Raw genomic sequence first — 23,752 nt, 5'->3', positions numbered from 1 at the left:
TACCCCCACCTTTTGCCTTCTGGGTCTGCCTCTCTGTGGCAGCAGCAAAGCCTGCATGGCTCATTCCAATGCCAGACATCGATCAAACATGTACACATTACACCCAAAGAGTTATGAAATCTCTCCATTAATTATGTCATAGGGTCAGCTGTCCAAGACATACACCACCATCAGGATCACTCACATCCTCACAACTGGCAGATCCAGCAGGAAACAGTGACTGCTGCTGTTTCCTCCTGGAAATGGTGATTGTTGGTGTTTTTCAAGCCTTCCTCTGATCTCTCAGAGTCAAGGGAAAAGTGTAAAAAAACAAACAATGTGTGCTATAAACCACTTTTGACATTGCTTTTGTTGTCACAGATGACCTCGCAGATGTCAAACCAATGGAAACTTTTCAGTCCACATTTATTGACCATTCCATTCCCTTTTACACTGCAGCCTTTCCAGATGTGCTCCCTGCCGTTGGTCCCACCCTTGGTTAAGCTCCTGTGACTCTCCTGTTTTTCATCAGTCCTCCAATGGTGGTGCTTCCAAAGGTGCTGCCTTTCTACAGCCAGTGTCTACACCTTCATCCAGGACAACTTCACCCATTAATCTGCAGGCTTCCTCTCCATCCCATAATTCAATCCAATGATTGCCATTCTCTCGCTGGGCCTTTTCTACAACCCCAGTCAACAATACTGACAAAGCATCCTGCTGTTACTTCTCAGAATCTTACAAGGGGCCCTGCTGCTCTGCTTTCTTTTAAACAGTAATACTATGCGTGCTCATCTCCCCCTTCCAACACCATATCTGCTCCCTCTCCTTGAGTGACGTCATTCATGCCCATGGCTTCAACCATCACCTACACCTGGATGACTCCCACACCTTCATCTGCTAAAATTTCTCCCCTGAGCCTCAGATCCTTATATTCAGCTGCCTACTGAACGTCTCTATTTAGATATCCCAAAGGCATTTCACCTTCCACATGCCCACAAATAAACTCAGCTTTCCTCTTGATCTTTAATGTCTCCCATCTCTTCTGCAGTGGTGAGTGGGAGTTTATCCTCCCACTCACCCTACCCCTCCACATCCAGCAAGCCTCCCACTTGTCACCCGCACACCTGTTCTGGCATCTCCTTTTCTCTTGCACCCTTCTCTGCTCTTTCTACCCTCAACATGACCTCCTGCATCAAGGCTGCCCTCAATCAACTACACGTTCCTGCTAGTGCCAGGGTGACATGTAAGCCATTCCCCTCCTGGAAATCCTTTCAGAGGTCCCGCAGAGCTTTCGAGAAAACATTCCTTAGCCATGTATACAGAACCTTCATGATCTCATTGCCATGTACTCCAGTAATATTTTGCATTTCCCAAATTCATCACGCTATTTCAGACACACACTCGTGCAATTTCATCTGCCCAGAAATATCCTTCCCGAACTTCATCTCTACCTGCTACTTATACCTCAGAGCTTGAGTGTCATCCCTCCCAGGAATGACTGAGATCCTCCCTCTCCAGGCTCCTTCAGGCATATCTCTGAGACAGGATTTTCCACACTGTCCTGGTATCACAGATGGACTTGGTCCCTTCACCGTTGTGCCCTAAATCCCTCGAGGGCCATCACTAAACCGACTTGCCATCTCTAGCTCCCCACATGTAACTTACATACCTGGTGATTGTTAAATAGTTAAGAAATGAATAAAACTTATTTTAAAACTGTTCTTGCTCCAATGTACCTTATCTTGGTGAAACATACATTCTAGCCAGGAATTCATTTTGTTGTGCTTTTCATTATGAAATATGATGCCTTTATTTAGAACATTTCTTTGACTTTATCTCTTCCCATATAGATCCCTAACGAAGGTCAAAACAGCTGGTAACACAGAAAAGAAGAATTTTAGAGATAAGATGAAATTCAATCGGCAGCAGGGAAGGGCTCCAGAAGACCAAAGCATCTGCTTAGAAAATGCCAAAGATCTACAAGGAGGACATCTCTTTGCCACGCTCCAATTAGTCAAACCCAAAGGCTGACCAGTCCATGACAAAATCCAAAGGCAGGGACCTTGGTGTAAAGGAAGCACAACAGTTAGCGTTTCTCTCTAGTTGCCAATGTGCAAAGCCCCTGAAAGGAGTGATGATTTCAAATGTGTGGGGAGGCATAGGGCAAGTAGGGACTTCTTGAAGCAAATTATGATAATTTGCAATTATGATAAGGCACATGCCCATGGCATTTGACTCAACTTAGGGCTAACTTCAGACTGGCCCAGGCCCTTGCCATGCTTGGCCCCTTGGGTCTTAGCCAGCTAAACAGACCACGACTCAAACGGCAGTTAGCTGAGGGAAGGAGGGTTGCCAGGGACCCATGCAAGTCCTTCCAGTGGTTTGCTGCCTCCCCACTTACCACAGGCCTCCCCTGAGAGATCTGTCTCCTCAGCCCCTCTGGTGTCACTCAGGAATCCCTCCCAGCTCTAGGCTGCTTTTATTTTGGACGTGTACTAAGTTACTGGCACTTGGTTCTGTCACTTTTGTCTAATTTGCTCAGATCCTCTAGTTCATCCTGACCCATCCCTCATCAGCCCAGCTAAATGGAAGAAGGGCTATTCTCAAACACTTTGCAGCACCATCAAACAAAAGTGGAACAACAAGGTTAAATACTTCAGGACATCAACTATTTGTGTGTAATGATACTTTGATCAAGCACCTTCACAAACAAAATACATGTTAGGTAAATACAGAACTGACTGCATCAGGGCACCTTAAAAGCAGTTGAGCACTTATGCTTGGTCTGCTGCTGTCCACCTTCTTTCTGTGGCTACCTCTGCAACTACATTAGGGGGTAACTGTGCCCCCTAAACACAAAAATCCTAAATCAGGTAGAAACTTCTAAACTGCTTATTCATCTCTTTCTTCACTGTCTGGTTGACTCTTAACTTATCACATCTGTCTGGAAACTCCCCTGTCTTGTCAGTTATTCAACACGGACCATCCTTTGAAATCTACAGCTTCCTGTTAGGTGTTACAGATCTGTTCATATTTTCTCCAGAAAGATAAAAATATAGGAGCTATAAATTAATCTGCCTTTTAAAACATTTACGTATTTAGTAATAATGCTTTGGGAAACACAACCCATAATAAGTGAATAAAAGCAAGAGACATGTGCTGCATAATCCCAGTTTTGTGAAACTGGTAATAAAAGGGGGAAAAAGATAAATAAAATACATTAAAAACATTATTGATGCTCATTCCTCAGTAGTAAGATAAAACACTTTTATACTGGGGAGAAAAAACTGTGATTTTAGAGTCTCACCAACCTGGGATCAAATACCAGTTCTGCTACTCACTAGCCATGTGCCCAAGAAAAAGTTTTTAATCTGAGACTCACTTTTTTTTGATTGAGATATAACTGGTGTATAACCATATTCAAGTTTCAGGTGTAGAGCATAATTCAGTATTTATATATATTGTGAAATGATTACCACGGTAAGTCTATTTAACATCCGTCACCAGATATACTTACAAAATTTCTTCTTGTTATGAGAACTTTTAAGATCTACTCTCTTAACAGGGCATCTGGGTGGCTCAGTTGGTTAAGCGTCTGACTCTTGATTTTGGCTCAGGCCATGATCTCGTGGTTCGTGGGTGCAAGCCCCGTGTTGGGCTCCGTGCTGATGGTGCAGAGCCTCCTTGGGATTCTGTCTCCCTCTCTCTCTGCCTCTCTCTCAAAAATTAATAAATAAACACTTAAATATTAAAAATAAAGATATACTCTCTTAGCAACTTTTAAATATGCAGTACAGGATTACTACCTGTAGTAAATGTGCTATATATTACATTCCCGTGGTTTATTTATGAGACTCAGTTGTCTCATCTGTAAAAAGAGGATACCAGGGTACTGCTTGGAGAAGATTTGATGATTCAATGAGATATTATATGAGAATATACACATGAAGTGCTTAGCCTACTGGTAGTCCAGAACAGGCACCCAATAAATAAAGATTCACACAGTTCTCTTGGTTTTCCAATAATGTGTCTTTGTGTTTGACTATTATTTAATTCTCAACAATGAACATGTGCTTTAAACAACATAAGCTACAAAAGAAATGATCCTAGTGATTCATTTCTCTACCCTTTTCAAGGTGCTTTTCTTCATCTTCTTAGGGCAAACGTAATTCATTTTACCAAGAGCAGAAGGAAGGAAGGAAGGAAGGAAGGAAGGAAGGAAGGAAGGAAGGAAGGAAGGAAGGAAAAGACAGAAAAAAAGACAGAAAGACAGAAAGACAGAAAGACAGAAAGAAAGAAAGAAAGAAAGAAAGAAAGAAAGAAAGAAAGAAAGAAAGAAAGAAAGAGAGAAATTGAAGACCTACTGAATTAGTGCTACTCGGTGTTCCAAAAATTTCAAAGAGGGCAAATTCTCTGGCTGCTGGAGGCATAGCTTCATATAGCATAACACCAAAGAGATGATCCTCTGTGGGTTAATCAGGTAAGAGTCTTCTAGTTGCCAGCTCAGTGATAATGTGTTTGGAGAAGATCAGGCTGTGAAAGCATGTGCCATGCTAAGAAAATTCACATGGGACCAAGTGATCAGCCATGCTAAAGGAACTAGGTACCAAAGGCAACTGGTCAGCCTATCCGTCACCTCTCTTCAATGTTCATATCAGAGAATTAAATGCCCATGACAGTGTTTTGGTGAATATTCATATCCTGAGAAAAGAATGGGATGATCTTAACCATCCCATGGATAAAAAAGGCTACACTTGCTTCCAAGGGACGTTCGTGTTGTCTAATCTGTTTTCTTTCTAAGGTAAAATCCTATGCAGTCTTAGTTTTTGGCTTTCCTTGTTCTACACTTCTAGCAAGGCACCAATCTTATGAGATTGTGATCTTTTGTCAAAACAGCACAATTACGTTAGAAGTGTGACATAATAGCTTATTGCGAAAGCCACACATCTTTCATTAGATGATGTTCCATTTCCAGCCTTAGAAGATTTACAAAACACCTCCTCTCTGGGTAGGCCAATTTTAGAAGTGATTGGATTCATTCACTATGTAGATTTTTAGGAGTTTAAATGTCTTAATGATTTTTCCCTGTTTTTATCTCTGAATCCAGGGAGAACCTAGTCCCAGTATTGTCTATATCCTTTCTCTAACCCAGACAAAAAGTAATAGGCCTACCTTTATCATTGTCTAGATGCTCCAAAAATAGTTAGAAGTGCCACTCTGCTGAGTTTCTTATTTCAGCCCCACAACTAAGTACAAGTACAGTTTGGGACACAGCACTTCTTCAAGGCTCCGTTTCCTCATCATTCATTCTGCGATGCTTCTGCCCACCTCCCAGGAGTAGCGTGTGAATTAGACAAAACACAGGGGTGACGAGGTGGCACAATGGCTGGACGTGGCACCTGGTGTGTAGATGGCGCCTCAGGCAGGAACCCCCCTCACCCACATCACTCCAGCCTCCAAACCCGTGGTGTCCTCGCCCCTGCCCTTCATTCTTTTTTTTTTTAATTTTTTTTTAACGTTTATTCATTTTTGAGACAGAGAGAGACAGAGCATGAATGGGGGAAGGTCAGAGAGAGAGAGGGAGACACAGAATCTGAAACAGGCTCCAGGCTCTGAGCTGTCAGCACAGAGCCCGACACGGGGCTTGAACTCATGGACCGCAAGATCATGACCTGAGCCGAAGTCGGACGCCCAACCGACTGAGCCACCCAGGCGCCCCCCTGCCCTTCATTCTTAATCTCACAGTGCTAGCTCAGATCTCCATGACCCAATATGAGGATGATGACAGGATTAGTTATGGCAGCTAATGCTGAGTGTTCATTATGCACAAGGCACTGTTCTAAGCACTTTTCATACACAGCCTCTTTTGAGGGTCACATCTCTATGAAGTCAGGGCTATTGTATCTCCATTTTACAGATGAAGAAACTGAGGCACAGGGAGGTTAAGTAGCTTGTCCAAGATGGTGATCCCTAGCTTGAAAACTGTTAATGATCCCATATTGCCTAGAGCAAGAGCTTCAAACATTCCTCAAATATAAAATTCTAATTTTCAAAATATATTTTAGTTTTTAAAAATTCAAATTAGAAAACATTATGCATACTTGCACAGATTTTATGCCAATGATTAGCATCCATGGCTATCAATCCTGTTCATCTATTCCTGGGTTTAAAATTTTTTGTGCAGAAATGGGAAGGAAAGCTACCTTGTCCTCTACTGACATGTATCTAAATTTCCCATAAATGTGTCACTCACTGGAAGGTTGTGACAGTGCAACATAATCGTGTGTGTGTGTGTGTGTGTGTGTGTGTGTGTGTGTTTGTTTACAAGGCCTGCATGTGACCAGTGACATAAAACCAAACAATGGCAGCATTCAATTATTTGCCATTTGTGGTAGATGATGCTAGTGTTTACCAACAGCCAGGTTTCTCTTCCTGTACAAATATCTAACAGCATTTCCAAGCTCCTTTCAGTTAAGTTGGGGGCATAAAATTAGCCAGTAGAACATGGATGGAAATGATGTACAGCATTTCTTGACATGATCCACACAAACTGCCCACATACAATCCCCCAATGTCTTCCCCTCCCACGAGGACCTTGGAAGCTATTAGTTGAGTGAAGATGTAACATCTTAAGAAGAAGCCCGGATCCTTGACTGTGTAGAGCCTCTCACCACCCGTTTCCCTATTCTCTGTCTCCCCCTGACTCCCACATCCCTCCCCCCGAACTGGACTGTAAGTCGAGCACTAATAAAGTTCTTCAATGTGTTGAGGACTTGAGATTTTGGCTTTTTTTTTTTTTTTAATCAATAGTCAGTCTATCTTGACTACTACACGGAGCTTAGCATTTCACCTGGCAGAACAAATCCTTTACAACACAGCAGTAATCAGCTGTACAATAATGAGAAAGAATCCGATGACAACTCATATAATTTCCGTTGTTATTCTTATGTACTGGGTGCTTCTTTGATTTTTGATAAATATAAAAATTTTCAGTGAATATCTAAAAGACAAGCGCTGAGATATTTGCATTTTAAGGATATTTCTGACTCTGTAAATCCATAACAAACATTTGAAAAAAATCTCCAACAAGTAACAATAAACACTCAGCTGAGGAATCCACTTACTAACTCCCTCCAAATTTACAACTAAAATATGAGAATTTCTAAAGACTGCCTGATTTCAATTTCAAACCAAAAGAACACATTCTTCCTTCAAGCTTCTTTCAAATCAGTTACAGTTACTGACACTCCTCTGCTGGCCCCAGCACTTTATTTATACAACAGCGTAACAGATGTTATGTGCAGTTCTTCACATATGTTTGTTGTGCCTGTAGATTTACTTCCTTAAGGGATGGAAGAATAAGGCAAAGAGCCTTAGATAAATACAGTAGGTGCTCAATAAATTTTACTTGAAGTAATTACGGGCTATAGTTAATAACTGTAAACATTAAAAAAAAAAAAAAAAAGAGGCCAGGGTCCAAGCCTTTTTTCAAACTGCAAAATAATTCAGAATCATAATTCATTATTAGCTTTGCACAGATACCTCAGGTTGGAGACTTATTCAACACTTATAAAGCTAATTTAAAAACCAAATGATTTCTATATATAATCCTCAAGCTGCAGCTCCTCATTCACTTTCTCCTTCTTGGATCCTCCACCCCTTTCTAAGTTGTGTCTCTTCCAGCTTAATAAGCTCAGAGCACCGTTTGCATTCAGAGCAGAGTGTAGCTGTCACCATCCTGACACAGAGATGCCACCCGGCCTTTAGCTGCCCAGAGGCTCAGCATCACTTGGCTCAAGGCACATTCACATGGCAAAGTAGGTGGCCTCAAAATCAAGATCAAAATGAAGTAATATGGCCGCTTACTTGCAATCACTTTCAGAGCTGGAAACTGTCAAAGCCATGCCTACATATATTGCTTAATTAAAAAGTGAACAGAAACTGTCATCCCACATGTTGGAGTTTTGTTTTATTTCAGGAGAAACCATTTTTTTAAAACAATTATTTTTGCTTCTCTAACTCTGCCTTAGCTCTATGTAAATCTACCATTGTTTTTGGAAAATGTGGCATCTAACACAGAGCATAGCATTTGAAGACCGAGTGAATGAAATGAAGTGGGCAGGGGACGAGGGAGGAAGGTAGACAAAGAATTCAAAGAACCTGGAACTAACCAAAGAGCTTGTTGACCTAAAAAGTATATTCAGAGGTGTTGTTCTCAAATGCAAAGGTTATCATCTCTATTATAAACCTGCTAATAAAAAAAAAAAAGTCAAGAGACAAAGTTACATAAACCTACAACTTACTCAGGAGAATCACAACTTTTCTGGTAACCAGAAATTAAGCTATATTACCATAATAAATAGCAATAGTTTACTCTTCTATACATTCTGGAAAAGGAAGTACAAGGCAGGCAACCTAAGGAAACCCTTTGAGATGAGAGCAAAAAGGATTCAGATATTCTGGAGAAAAGTTAAGGGGAAAAAAATGCAAAAAGTGTCAATATGGCCATCAAAAGGGATCTATAGTATCAAAGTTTAGTTTCTGTAGATTATCTGAATAAGAAAATACATAATATTCAGATTTTATTTCACTAATGAAATCACTGTACAGCAGATCTCTGTAATGGTTCATATATAATGTAAAAAGCAAGCTCAGATTTTATTTTAAGGCAGCTAATACTGAAGCAGAAATGCTAAAAATTTGTCTGCAGCAATACTGGATACTTCGAAGATACATGGTCATGAAGTTCTAAGCTTGTCTTTGTACTCTAAAAACATATATGCTGAAAATACATTTAAAGATGTGCCTGCCCTTTGGTAGTTAATATATGGTTTTCAGAGCTGTTTCTATTGATCAGGATTATTATGCAACCCTTTTGAAATTGCTCTATCTGAAGCAGATATGGAGTAACTAATGTAAGACTGTCAGTGTCCTGGTTTATTTACCTAAATTGGCATTTAAAAATGTCTGCCTGGTTTTAAAAACCAATCCACACTACAAAGTGAAACTACTGGTCTGAGGATATGCAAAATTATGCACTACAAATTCTGAAAGAGTGCCAAAAACATTTGGAGCAAAGGCAATGTTCTAAGAATTTCCCTTCTGATTTAACAATGTGTAACATTAAACTGTCATGGATTTTCAGTTTTATTTGCTAAAATATCACTGATGTTTCTATATCATCCAAAGGGGGGGGGGGTGTTATTTGAAAAGTTGGTTTCACCTTTTTCTGTGTTTTAAATGGTTTCTATATATCTTCACATTTCAACAATGCTCCCTGGATGGGGGGAGAAAAACTATTTGTAGCATGCTAAGGTGACTAGAAATCTCACATAAGCCTAATTTCTTTCCACCTCTGCTTTAAAAATAATTGTTATTATCTGGAATTAAAACATGAGAAAAAGGCAATTCTATTTTTTTTCTGTATTAATGCTTCTTCCTAACAAAAGCAAAGGTACAAGCTAAGACAGAGAAAGGGCTCAAGATAGGAAAGTCACAGTTCTTACAAAGGTAAAACAGCAAGCTCTGGTTTGGAAAGTGACCAGCTCTCCAGACACAAGGTAGAGTGGCCCATGGGGCCTCTGTTCGTGGGATGTCACTGGGGCCAGTATGAAGTCCAGCCACTGCAGCAGGTAACAGAGCTAATGAGAGAGTACTAAACTTAGGCACGAATTAGGCAGTGAGAAAAGAGAGAACAATGGCTTGACTGTGGCTAGTCTGAAGTCTGCATGGGTAGAAACTGGCCTCTGCCACACTTGGGGTGTGGGTGTATGTAGTTATTACCAAAAAAAAGGCTAACTGTTCACAATTAAGTAGCAAGACTTTGAGGCACACTGGATGTATTGCTTGCCAGAAAGAGCTTTTTTCAGGGCATACTCAGAAGCACCAAGGCTTGGTGTTATACAAGGTCATTTCAGGAGGCTTCAAAACGGGCTTTGGATTTCATTACACAAACCCACAGCCACAGACCACAGACACTGATCGGCTTCTTGTGGCTGGACACAGGACAACTGACCCATGCATTTCAGCAAAGTCTGGCCTCTGGACTCTGTGGGATGAAGGCTCGTACTGGTAGACAGGTTGTATATCTGCTCACTCTGAAGTCTTGTCCTGGTGATCGTGACGATTTGTACTAAAACTATCCTTTAGGTTTTTGTTAACTCAAGTCTGCGAAGTACTTAGGCAGGGTGTGCGGATGCTGGCCGTGTTTTTCTGTGTGCCCCAGAGTGAAATAAACCCATGGGTTCTTTGGTCTGAAATGCTCATACTAATCAGTGGGACCCCTCAATGCCAGCCATCCCTGTCCACCTTCACAATGATGGCCATACTAGTAGAGCACCTGTGTTCTTTGGAATTTACCTCATTCTGTTAAATCACCTCTTCAAATCTGAGATTTATTTCTAAAGGAAGCCAACTTCTTTTTTTTTTTTTTCTTTTTTTTTTTTTTCAACGTTTTTTTTTATTTATTTTTGGGACAGAGAGAGACAGAGCATGAACGGGGGAGGGGCAGAGAGAGAGGGAGACACAGAATCGGAAACAGGCTCCAGGCTCCGAGCCATCAGCCCAGAGCCTGACGCGGGGCTCGAACTCACGGACCGCGAGATCGTGACCTGGCTGAAGTCGGACGCTTAACCGACTGCGCCACCCAGGCGCCCCAGGAAGCCAACTTCTTTAAGTCACTATCATGGATAGAAACTAATAACCCCGCATACAGCAGATAAGTGTGATGATAAATATAACATAGTGTTACTAAGTTCTACAGAAGGCAATCCAAAAGGAATATTGTTTTTTTACAAAAATGCTAACTTTCTCACCATGACTCAATATTAGAAACTGCTGTTATGTGGCACCACTTAAAATCATCCCTAGCAGTACCAGTGGTATATGCCTTACACTTGGGGAAAAAATGAACTAAATGGATAATGATATAGTACTGTGATGTAAGTCAAATAACAGCACAGGCTATAAAATTCAAGTGACTAACCCTTCAAGCAGGATTCGTGATGCATTAACAAAGTCAGCCTGAGATTCCTGGATAGCAAGATAGTACCATGGGGTAATACCTTTTCTTACATATCTAGAGGTCGTGTCCCTCCAACAACTAAGGATCAGTGAGCACAGGAAACAGACATGAAGCATTTTACCACAGAAAACTGCTTCAGACCTTAAATCAGGGCCATGATGTAAGCCCTGGAATCAGGGCTTTCTTTAGGCATTGTAACACCATATTCAGATACCAATTTTATACACTCCAATCATCCTTTAATCTACAGTCAGAGGAAACACCTAGTTTCTTTTACCCCCAGTTTATTTTAGTTATTGCCTGACTAAAAAAATAATCCACTGTTAGGACATGAGAAATGTGTCACTTTCCTCGCCTCTCACCGGGTTTGTATGGAAGCAGTGCCTCGTCCCTAGTCCTTCACAGGACACGGCCAAACACTGTCCATAGCCAGGTGTTGAGCAACAGAGCCAGGGCTCCCACCCAGAGTTCTGCCTGCCAACCACATCCAGCCATTTCGGGGGCAAAACTGTGCTCATCCTAAGCCTCTCTCTCCTTTTACTCCAGAACAGGTCTCCACAGCCTATATATAACCTACAAGCACCACTCTTGCTTCCTAAGCTCACTCTTCTCATTTCTAACACAATACACAATCCCCTGGACTTTGTGCCTGAAATGCCAGAGAACAAAGCCACAAAATCAGGGGTTTAGAGGTCTTGGCAGTACTTGGCATAGGACACAAGCCTATAAAAACTTCTCTCCTCCTCATTTATAGATTTTTCTGGAGACAAACACAAAACTTGTCTTCTCTTCCTCACTTGAGCTAAGGAACACCAGAACACGTCTAATTTTGCTCCTAGACTGAAAGGCCAACTCGAGCTTAGGTCAGTAACAGCATCTTAGCTTTTCACCAGTAGTATCTTGAAGGTTTCCCACCTTCCATGCGAGAAGGTGCAGAGCCTGTGGAACCTGAGCATAGTGACGCTCATAACCACAGGAAGCTGCTGAAGGAACGTTAGTAGTGAGCTTGTGGATCCTGCTACTCAGCGTGTTCAGGGGATCAGCAGGGCTGGCAGCCCCTGGGGACTTCCAGCAATGCAGCATCTCAAGCCCCGGTCCAGCCCTACTGCATCAGAATCTGCAGGTTAACAAAACCTACTGCATGCTGAAGTTTGACAAGCACTGAACCAAAGACTTGTGGGGTCTGATACCAACACCCTGCCTTCCTCCATGGTCCGGTAATGCTCTCTGGAAAATCAGGAACTGAGGAAGCCAGTAAAGGTCCTACCGTGACACAGAGAGCTCTGGCTGTGGACCTGCTACAATTCAGGGACTAGGGAAGGACTAAAAGGAACAGTCTCTCTGATCATGGAGGGCAGCCTCAGCCGTAGCCACAGAATACTAGAGGCTCCACCAGGCCTCCAGATGTAAGCAAACCCTTACAAATGCCTGTATCCATACAAAGTAGGGGTTTTCACACGGCCTCTCAGGCTAGAGACTTCACAACCTTTATTTACCTACTCAGTTGCCTAGGAAATTCATTGTGATTTAATCTGCAAAAAAAAAAAAAAAAAAAAAAAAGAGAGAGAGAGAGAGAGGGAACAGTGAGATTTGCCTGACCTGGAAATAGCTTAAGACCCATGTTCCTGTTGGTTAAACTAAATATGACCTTGTTCTGTTCTGTCATCTCTGTTTTTCTCACAACCTCAAAGAAAGCCTGGAACCCTGCCTGCCATCCTCCTCCACACTGTCCATCACGCCCACACATGCGCGCGCACGCGCACACACACACACACACACACCCATGCTACTGAGCCAGAGCAAGGCTCTGCCCATAGGGGAAGGGGGAGGTTAACTCCCCTCAGCACTTTTTTAATGTCTATTTATTTATTTTGAGGGAGACTGTGTGCACATTAGCTGTGGGAAAGGGGCACAGAGAGAAGGAGAAAGAATCCCAAATAGGCTCCACGCTATCAGCGCAGAGTCCGACACGGGGCTTAAACCTACAAACCATGAGATCAGGGCTTGAGCCAAAACCAAGAGTCAGATGCTTAACTGACTGAGCTACCCAGGCGCCCCTCCCCTCAGCATTTCCAAATAAGCCTGATAAGGTGACAGCATCTGCAGGATCCTTCACAAAACTCCCAACACCTGCAGAAGGAAAGGAAACTTCATTCTGCGTCCTGACACTGACTTCCATAAAAGTCTAGTTTCTTTCATCAATATGCTGGAAGGTATAAAGGGACACATGGGAGGAAGCATGTGGCCCTTCTTTCTAGCTAAGAATGGAAAGAAACTGCAGATGTGAAAGTGGTAGAACTTTTCTAATGCCAATTTCAAAATTGCTCTTTTATTTCTTCAGATTGTGTGATTTCAGTGACCACTTTCCTAAGTCACTGCTTCCTTATAGAATTAATTGCCAGCGATTCTTCATAACATATAATTTCTGAGACAAGGGATAGCAGTTTCAATTATATATACTTTATTGAATTTTTAAAAATTTTTTAATGTTTATTTACTTTTGAGAGAGACAGACAGAATGCGAGCGGGTCAAGGGCAGAGAGAGAGGGAGACACAGAATCCAAGGCAGGCTCCAGGCTCCAAGCTGTCAGCACAGAGCCCGACACGGGGCTTGAATTCATAAGCTCTGAGATCATGACCTGAGCCGAAATCAGATGCTCAACCAACTGAGCCACCCAGGTGCCCCTAATTTTTTTTTTTAATGTTTATTCACTTTTGAGAGAGAGAGAGTGAGCAGGAGCAAGGCAGAAGAGGGAGACACAGAATCTGAAGCTGGCTGCAGGCTCTGTGCTGACAGGTCAGAGCCCCACACGGGGCTCAAACCCACAAACCGTGGGATCTTGACCTGAGTCCATGTCGGACACTCAACGGACTGAGCTACCCAGGTGCCCCTCAATTCTATATACTTTAGATCAATGTGATATAGGATATATATATATGGCCTCAGATGCCCGCCCCATGCCACACTCAGGTGTAAGGGGAGCTGTATCTGTGCCGAGGGGTGGGGTCAAGCTTTGCACTACTTGCCACCCCTGTCTCCGGGGAGCCAAACATCAGGGTGTCCTGTGACCTACAGCTTGTAGTTTATACTTGGCCTAAAAAGATGAGCTGGAGCAACCATTCCTCACTTAGAAATGTGTCATTGGCAAACAGATGCCCAGCAGGGTCAGAAGCCAAAAAGTGCAAGGCAAGGCACCACAACAACTTGGGCCTGGAGGGGCCAGCTCCAAGAGAGCAGGTCAGCAGGGAGGGAAGAACAGAGCAGCTACCAACAGAAGCAGACACACCATAAGACAGAGGCCATGAAACTCCAAACGTAGTGTCCGATGCCAGCTCCGTGCCAATGCTTTTGGAATGTTAGCTCCACCCCCATCCTTGAAATCCAATACCCTTTACCTAAGCAGATTTGGGTCCTCTGCAACCCAATCAGCCAGTCCAAAAGATAAGATTTTTTCACTTTTTCCATTACTTTCAAGATAAGAAATAATTCTCAAGAAAAATAAAAGTAGAGTCTATGTCAAGAACATATGGCCTGGGCTAAAGACAGTTTCCAATTCATGGGATCTGATAGATGCCAAAAATTTAACAGCTGTTAAAAGTAGGGGGTAAAATCGTTTTTTCTTCACATTTTCAATTAAGCATTGATTACACTGCTGTCTTATGACAATGACCCACCAAAATGTTCTGTACCTGAGCCTTGTGGTTTCTGTGGAAGACACGAGAATGAAAGATCCAGATCTGAGGCTCGCTGAGGAGAAACTTGAAGGGAAAGGATCATCATTTGTATAAATAATTCAGAGCACGCCGGGACCTATCCTGAGGAAGTTACACCAGAGTCTTTGCAAGAACTGAATTCCATCACTAAAGACAGGACCACTGGGAGCTGCCACTTGAACTCAAAGTAATTAATCATGTCTGCTGTCACTGGCAGGGGCTCCGGCCCACTCCACGAGTGCTGTCGGGGCTATAATCCACAAGGTTAAACCAGGGTATCCACTTAAAAGTGAAAGGTTAAACGGGATAGAGATATCCTACTGGAATGTTCAAGAAAAAGGAAGCACTTCATCATTCCAGTGAAACCTGGTAATCAAAATAAATTCACAAAAGATACCACACAAACCCCAGTGTGCAGAATCATCAGTGGCCTAATTAGGAATAATCAATCTCACGACGATGCCTGGACAGCGAGCTGCTCTGTTCACTGCAGGGAGACAGATTCTCACAGGAGCACAGCCGGACAAACCAACCTTCCCCCCGCCCCGCCCTTCCCCCTCGCCTCAGCAGCCTCTGAGCACTGGGCGAATGACCGCACCAACAGCTCTCAGTGTCACACTCGGTAAAATGAGGGGGCTGGGTATTATGACTGCCCAGTCCACTCTCCGGCTCTCTGAATCAGACTGAACCTACTTTGAGAAAATCATCATCTAAAAATTGTGTTATTACACATTTTCGGTAAATACCCGTAAGCTGACTAAACTATTCAGTAATGGCATTAATTTCATCCCCAAATTTACACAGAGCTTTTCCATAACCACCGGAAAAAGCAACTCCAACAGCATTTATCCAGCTACATTTACTAAAAATTGCCCCCAGCACCAGAAGAGACAAATGGACAATTCAAGTGGAATCTTTTTCTTACCATTCCGAGACACATCAAGTTCCACCAGCTGCATGAAGTTTGCTATTTCTGGAGGGAGCCGCTGAATTTCATTATCACTAAGTCCAAGCTTTCGTAATTTGACTAGCTGGAAAAATTGCTGAAAGACAAAATAGTTTTGCATGGGTCTCACATATATTTGCAATGTACACTTTCTGCCCCATATGAAATTTAAAACACTATGTCTTTTAAAAATTAATGAGCATTGTACCAACGTCAACTTCTTGACTTTGATATTTAAGTAATAGTCATATAATAGTCATGTAGTCCACCACTGGGATAAACTGGGTACAAAGACATCTCTGTACTCTTTTCACAACTTCCTATCAATCTACAATTATCTGAAAAGTTTTTAAAAATGAGTAAGTAGCTCACTGAGAATGGTAATTACTCCTTTAAACTATCCAGTGGGTGGTCACACTTTCTACTTATAGAAAATGATATTCAATCTGTGTTAAGTAAATTTATGTAAAAATTAGAATAAAATATTTTAAAAGACATTTTTAATAGAAATTACTGTGCATCAGAAAGTATATAAATATCCCACAAATGTGCAAAGGGAACAAATTGTTTTTTGACCAATCGAAAGCAAAGTATGCATACTTCCATTAACTAGGGCATACTGAGGACACGCCTCCCCCCGCCCCCTGCCCCACACCCTTTAAAACTGTACTAAAATGACACTAAAACAATTTATACAAAATGGATATAAATATAAAAATATGAAATAAATGCATGAAGACAATTAAAAATGAGAAAGGACAAGAAGCAAACTAGACATGCCACAAAATCCTTAAAGTCAGAAAACAGATGAACCAATGGGAACTAACAAAAGAATCCAAACAACGCTGAAATCCAACCCTGTGGAGTAAGGAGTCAATAGGAAATTAGGTCCAGGTGACCTCTGAAGGAAGGAGAACTGGTTGAAAGTTTATATAAAGAACAGTTAGGTCCCCACATCCTCTTCTCTACCCTGCATAGCCAGGCAGGAGACCGGAAATTTCCCTCTAAAAGAGTTGACTCTAAGCACAGCTGAGGGCAGGGTGAGGCACTCTACTAAAAACAGAAGGACTGAGTCAAAGCCCTGTGAGATTCCACCCCCTTCCCGAAGCCAGGCTCCCAGGCAGGAGAACAGACCCTACAGACACGAATTACAGTACAGTACAGAGAATCCCCAGATTACAAGCCCACCCATGCACAAAGAGCTTCCAACTATCTTCCCTCCCCGCCCCCCCCACCCCGCAAGTGTCTGAATCAATCAACCTTTCTTTCTTTCCTTCTTTCTTTTCTTTCTTTATTCTTTTATTCCTTCCTTTCTTTCATGTCTGTGTGTGTGTGGGGGGGGGGTGTTCGTTTTAGTTTTTTGTTGTTGTTTTTTGGTTTGTTTGTTTTGAGACATAGAGAGCACAAACAGGGGAGGGGGCAGAGAAAAAGAGAGATAATCTTAAGTAGGCTCCATATTCAGTGTGGAGCCTGATGCAGGGCTCTATCCCATGACCCTGGGCTCATGACCTGAGCCGAAATCAAGAGTCTGACGCTTGGGGCGCCTGGGTGGCTCAGTGGTTGAGCATCTGACTTTAGATCAAGTCATGATCTCATGGTACGTGAGTTCGAGCCCTGCATCAGGCTCTGTGTTGACTGACAGCCCAGAACCTGGATAGTGCTTCGGATTCTTTGTCTCCCTCTCTCTCTGCCCCTACCCTGCTCATGCACGCTCTCTCTCTCTCTCTCTCTCTAATAATAAATAAATAAATAAATAAATAAATATTTTTTAAAAAATCTGACACTCAACCAAATGAGCCACACAAGCACCCCCAACAACCCCAGATCTGTCATGCAACCCCAGATCTGTCATTTCAACAAAACCAAGGTTTTCTGGACACTTGAGGAAAGCCCCTAATGCAAGAGAGTACCCATGTCAACCAAAAAATATAATTAATACCCTCAGAAAAATAAGAGAAAATGAAGCAACATGATACCATAAAAAGCAAGCTTCGAAGAAGATATGTTTTTAGAAATTAAAAAATATGTAACATTAATAAAAGAAATGAAAAATAAAGTTAACAAGATCCCTCAGAAAGTAGAATAAAAAGACTATGAGACAGAGAAATGGGACAGGGAAATTCAAGGACTGGTCTACAAGGTATGACATCCAACTAACAGGTATTCCAAAGGAAAATACAGGGGACTGCATCTTCCGGTTAGGATAAGTCCACCATATGGCCAATAAAATGAATGCCAGAGACATGGAAGAATACCAGGAAATATAAAACTTCAGAATGCCAGAAACAAGAAGATTCCAAAAGCTTCCAGAGACCAGGAGGTGGGGGTTGGGGGTCTAACAAAGAATTGGGAATCAGAAAGGGGATGGACTCCACAGCAGCCTTGAAAGTAAGAAGGTCATGGAGCAATGCCTTCAAAATTCCAAGAAAACATTATTCCCAGCCTAAAATTACATCAAGTATGATGACAAAATAAAGACATTTTTATACATGCATGGTCTCAAAAAAAAATGCCTCTTCCTTGCACCTCAGGAACCCATTAAATGTGAGCATAAATCTCAAAGGAGGAGGATCGGAGATCCAGAAATCAGAGAATCAACAAAAAAGAGAGAAACAAAAGAAATTCCCAGAAATGAAGAGTGAAGAGACTTCTAAGATGTCAGCTGAGCAGCTGGCCCTGAGAGCGACTGGTCCACACTGCAGACAACAGGGAGGGTCACAGAAGAAAGATTTGGGGGCGGGGGGGGGGGGGCAAATGCACATCTCTGGGATTATCTGATGTGTTTGAAAAGATCAAGATTTGTTTGTCGATAAGTTAGAAACATAGAAAACAAAGTAAGCAAAAAAACAAAAAATACAAAGTATTCTTATATATTCATAATATAAATTTAAGACTCAGTTATGAACAATAGTTGGTCATAATGTTTTAATATCCACATATTGATAAAAGCAAAATTTATGTTATGTCAATATTGAGAGGATAGAGAAGAAACAGTAAGTACTAAAGCCACACCTTCCATAGAAAGAAATCAAAAGGTAACTACAAAGTGAAAAAAAAAATCAAATTAAAAGCAAGCTTAGCAGTGTTGGGGCATACATCAGTGGAAGAGCCAGGAGCTGGGGTTTCTCAAGAGTCAGAAACTGGGGTGGGGACAGGAGGTGCAAGGGGCTACTGTTCTTCACTGTCACATTATGAATGAAGCTCACTGGATTTAAAAAAAAAAAACTATTTGCATATAGTGCTTTGCTAAAAATATAAATTACATTTACAAAGGAAAAAGTCTCTATTAAGATTACAGGCTTCTCCAAGTGATAATTTTGAAGAATGCTACTATTTAATAAGCTTCAGGGACTATATACTTCTGTAATCAAAAAGAAGGCACTGTCATTTGGAAAGCAATTGGGCAATACATAGAACATAAGTTTTCAAGTCCACTGACATAATAACGATACTTTGGAGCATCTGTCCTTGTAACACACAGTAACTGAAAATAAGAAAAACGAGCTACAAGGCACAGTATGTCTTTGCATTATTATCAGTGAAAAGGAAAAACTGGAAAACATATATGTAAAATAAGGGAAATGATCAGCATGTTATTAAATAATTCAATATTGAGTAAGAGACCTAAATAATTACTAAAAAGACCATATAACTTGAAAAAGATTTACAATGCAGATATAATTTTAAAAGAAAAAATTGCAGGTACACTGTAAAAAAGCACGTGTGCATGCTGACAGGAAGGAAGCACAAGAAAAAAAGTTATTTTAGGTGATAAGGAAAATGCACAACTTTAAATTATTTAACAAAAAATGCAAGATATTTTTAAATAAAATAAACTATGAATCTCAGCAAATGGACACTACTACCAATTAGCTGTACCTGATAATGAAAGTGCTCAATGAAAGAACTAATCCTGTGGACTTCTTTAATCATACAGTTGAGATTTAATTTCTTAAAGGAAAGGTATTGAAATTTCTTTATACTGGTTGTACGAAAGCATTAGCTGACACAAAAGCCATTCAAAAGAGTCACATATTTGAATAATTGAGCTTATGCCAATTGTTCAAAGAGTCTGACAGTTTCATAATGCATCAATGTGTTTACTCAAGCATGAAAAGCTCACTTTATTCTCCAGGAAAGATAGAACCGCAAGAGCACAAAACCATCACCAATTCCATACATTCAGGAACCATTCAGAAATAATACAAGAAATCAAGTCACTAAGGTACTCAGATCTGCAAGTGAATAATAAGTTCATTTTACATCTGTGGAAACAACAGCCTACAAGTCCCCACATCTAGTGTAAATCATAACAGCAGACAAATTTAAGTTTTGTTCTGCATATTAAAAGCATCCTCAAAGAGAGCCTGTCACAAACACCACTTTATTCAACTTGGGATGTACAAACCAGACGTAAAAACAACCCCATCTGACAGGATCCCAAAATGAAAACAGTATTTCCTAAATCCTCCCCTCATTACCCAGATGGGATCTTAATTTGGCATCCAAATGTTTTAAATTAACTATTTTCTTATAAGACCAACACCATGCCACTAAGATTTTATTAAATCCTCAAGTTTTCTACTTCCTCAGATAGTCTGGGGAAAAAACCCACCAAGCTATAAGCCCTTCTGCCTTCTCTTGACATTAGCCAGGGCACATGCAGAACAATTCATGTCGCTGTCTTGGCAGGGTGCTGCAGCACAGAGCGATCATGTGACACAACACACAGACACCATTCTTCAACTATATACCATGTCTGATTACAGCACACTGGCCCACTTTGGAGGACACTGTGTACAATTACACGCAAAGGAACCCAAACTGCCTTGGCTTGTTATGCCACACCACAGCCTTCTTATAGCCACCCTTGTTTTCAGTAGATGCAGAGTCTCTAATTTGGCTGAACAGCATGTTTCCTTTTCCCATTCCCCATTCCCCATTTTGACAAGATTCTTTTTCCTTCTCTTTTGGCAGAGTGTTGGTACCTCCCTTCCTCTTAGAAAGGGATATGGGAAATCTTAGTCCTAAAACAGCTATGTCCTTTTTAATTAGTATATGGCCAAGGATCAGTCAATTGTTCCCCCACTGCCTAAACTTCTCCTCCCCAGGGTAAACATAAAACATTGTTACAGAGTCACCTGGAGGACAACAACATAAAGAATGTTATTAAACTCCAGGGGGGGTACCTGGGTGGCTCAGTGGGTTAAGCGTCCTGACTTTTGGTTTCAGCTCAGGTCATGATCTCATGGTTCATGAGTTCAAGCCCCACATCAGGCTCTGAGCTGACAGTGCTGAGCCTGCTTGGAATTCTCTCTCTTGCTCTCTCTCTGCCCCTTCCCCACTGGTACTATCTCTGTCTCTCTCAAAATAAATACAGAAACTTAAAAAAAAAGTCATTAAACTCCCGAAAAACTGTTTGACTCCAGCTATAATGACACCAAATTGATTCAAAGATTTCCCTCCCAGGTTCACTCTAACCCTTCAACTAAACGGTGGCCCCTTTTCATGCCCACGTAACTCTCATCACATCCCTACTCCTGTCCCCTTTGATCTGAAATGTCTTTTTGGCCAATCCTCTTGATAAAGATATGGTGAAGATATGGTAAAGGTTATGATACAGGACATAGTTGACCCTTGAACAACAACACAAGGTTTGAACTGCATTTTTTCCCAATAAACACAGTACACCATTATAAATGTACTTTCTCTTCCTTATGATTTTCTTAATAACAATTTTCTCTAGTTTACTTTATTCTAAGAATATAGTATATAATACATACAACATACCAAATACATGTTAACCGGCTGTTTATGTTATCAGTAAGCCCCCCGGCCAACAGGAGGCTATTAGTAGTGGAGTTTTGGGAGAGTCAAAGTTGTATGCAGATTTCTGACTGTCGGTGAGGGTAAGAGGTAGCACCCACAACCCCCATGTTGTTCAAGGGTCAACTGTCTATCTGGCATCATCTGGCAATGTTCTTTTCTATGAGATTTATAAAAAGTGACTGTAACTTTATTACTCAGAAATTCTATTTCTATATCTATTTTCAAAAAATTCTCATATTATTCCAGAATACATAAAAGAATGTGTTTGACAGAATTATTTGTAATTGCCCAAAACTATAAATAACTCAAATACCCATCAACAGTAGATCTAACAGAAGTATATTCTTATAATGAAATTCTACATAGCAATGAAAGTGAAAGGTAACTGTTAAGTCATTACAGGAAAGAATCTTAGAAATAATATTCAGCAAATGAAGCTAGACACAAAAGAATGCATACTATATTATTCCACTTACATGAAGATGAAAAATCAAAAAAATTACACTATTTTGTTTAGAGATGCACACAGAGGTGGTAACATCTATAAAGAAAAGCTAAGAAGAGATTCTTATGAAATCAGGCTAGTGGCCACCTATAGGTGTAAGGGAGAAGATTGTGATCAGAAAGGGCATCCAACAGGCTTCTGGAGTCTAAGCAATGCTAAATGTCTCAACCTGAGTGGCAGATACAAATGTTCATTCTATAATTTGTTATAAGCTGTACATTTACACCTTATGCACTTGGCTATATATCTTTTTTATTTTACAAAAAGAATAGTTTTACTTATTTAAGAGGAAAGAGACAGAGGGCACGTGCATGAGCACACAAGGAGAGGGGCAGAGAGACAGAGGGGAAGAGAGAATCTCAAGCAGGCTTCATACTGTCAGCACAGAGCCCCACACAGGGTCAACCTCACAAATCGTGAGATCATGACCTGAGCTGAAATCAAGTGTCAAATGCTTAACCAACTACGCCACCCAGACACCCCTACAATAAGAATAGTTTTTAAAGTTGTAAACTACTTATTAATCAGGAAGGAAGATACTAGACAACTAACACCAAGGGCATCAAATTCTTTTAACTTCTCATAGTTAATGTTCATTAAAAGCAATGACATTATATCCAGAGGAGAGGAGAAATAAAATGATGATAGTGATCAAAATGACATTAGAAATGATAATGCGTTAGCCAATATGATAGAGCAATCAACCTCTCTTAAGGGATTCTCTGTGCTTGGCAGTAAGTTAAGGACTTTACATGGGTTACATTCTTTAATCATCTCAACGTTGCCACAATGCTGATACCTATATGTACCAGTTAACTTTTGCTGTCTAACAAACCACTGCAAATTCCAAAACATTTTTTTTTCAATTTCTCACATTCTGTGGGGTGGCTGGGCAGTTCCTCTGCTGCTGTCATCTGAGCTCACTCATGCAACCACAGTCGGCCGGAGGGTCAGAAAGGCTGCAGGATCCACTGTGGCCTGACTCTGATGGTCTGGCAATTACTCTATCAGCTAGAGCCCCACTGTTCTGCATACGGCCTCTGTCCTCTCCCTGATGACAAAGTGGCTTCCTACATAAAGCTCTCCAAGTCGAATTCAAAAGGGGCAAAGAAAGATGCTGCAAGGACTCTTGGGACCTAGACCTTAAAATCTGCATGCTGTTGTTTTTGCCAGGGGGTTGGAGAATTAATCTGTACCTGTAGATGGAAGGAGTGGCAAAAACCTTGAAAAGAGGCATGGGATGGGCGAAATCTGGTAGAGTAAGTGGTCTACCACAAAATATGTAGAACGCTCAGGTATGCCACAGAAAAACATATAACACTGAATAGATTATCCTAGAAAATTCTATGCTTGATCACAGAGTAATGATGTTCCTAAAGAAAATTTAAACAGAAAATATAACAATATAGTGCACCAACTTTGGCTAAGATAGGATTTTTGTACATGAGAAAGTTACAGATAAAGGAAAAAGTCCAAGAAGTATTCACAGAATAAGTTGTCTAAAGCAGAGAATTCAAAAAATCATACGTCACATCTAGAATTTGAATTTGAAAGAGTTTTAGCAAATACTCAAAAATAAGAACTTCTGATAAGTGTTAATAAGACTTTTTTTTTTTTTTTTTGGTAAACAGGTATAGAACAGGAAGGTCCCTAGCACTGTGTTCCCTTGTGGGGAAAAAAAAAAAAAGTATCAAACGATTAAAGGGCTCTTTCTAGTTCTAAAAGTTATAGGATTGCACTTCAAAATACTTTCAGT

At 41.0% G+C, this 23,752-nt stretch overlaps 1 protein-coding gene across 3 annotated transcripts in view; it reads right to left on the bottom strand.

The window, feature by feature from the left end:
* Positions 1-23,752, bottom strand: part of LRRC1 (leucine rich repeat containing 1) — a 133,480-nt gene that overhangs the window by 66,941 nt on the left and 42,787 nt on the right. For all 3 annotated transcript variants that reach the window (XM_058734276.1, XM_058734278.1, XM_058734277.1), the window contains exon 2: positions 15,642-15,759. In XM_058734276.1, coding sequence (XP_058590259.1) covers positions 15,642-15,759 — 118 coding nt within the window. The remainder of the gene's footprint in view (positions 1-15,641; positions 15,760-23,752) is intronic.

Source organism: Neofelis nebulosa, chromosome 6 (genome assembly GCF_028018385.1).
Source record: "Neofelis nebulosa isolate mNeoNeb1 chromosome 6, mNeoNeb1.pri, whole genome shotgun sequence".
Lineage (NCBI taxonomy): Eukaryota > Metazoa > Chordata > Mammalia > Carnivora > Felidae > Neofelis > Neofelis nebulosa.
Note: the sequence above shows the minus strand (reverse complement) of the source record. Positions and strands in the feature narration are given on the sequence as shown.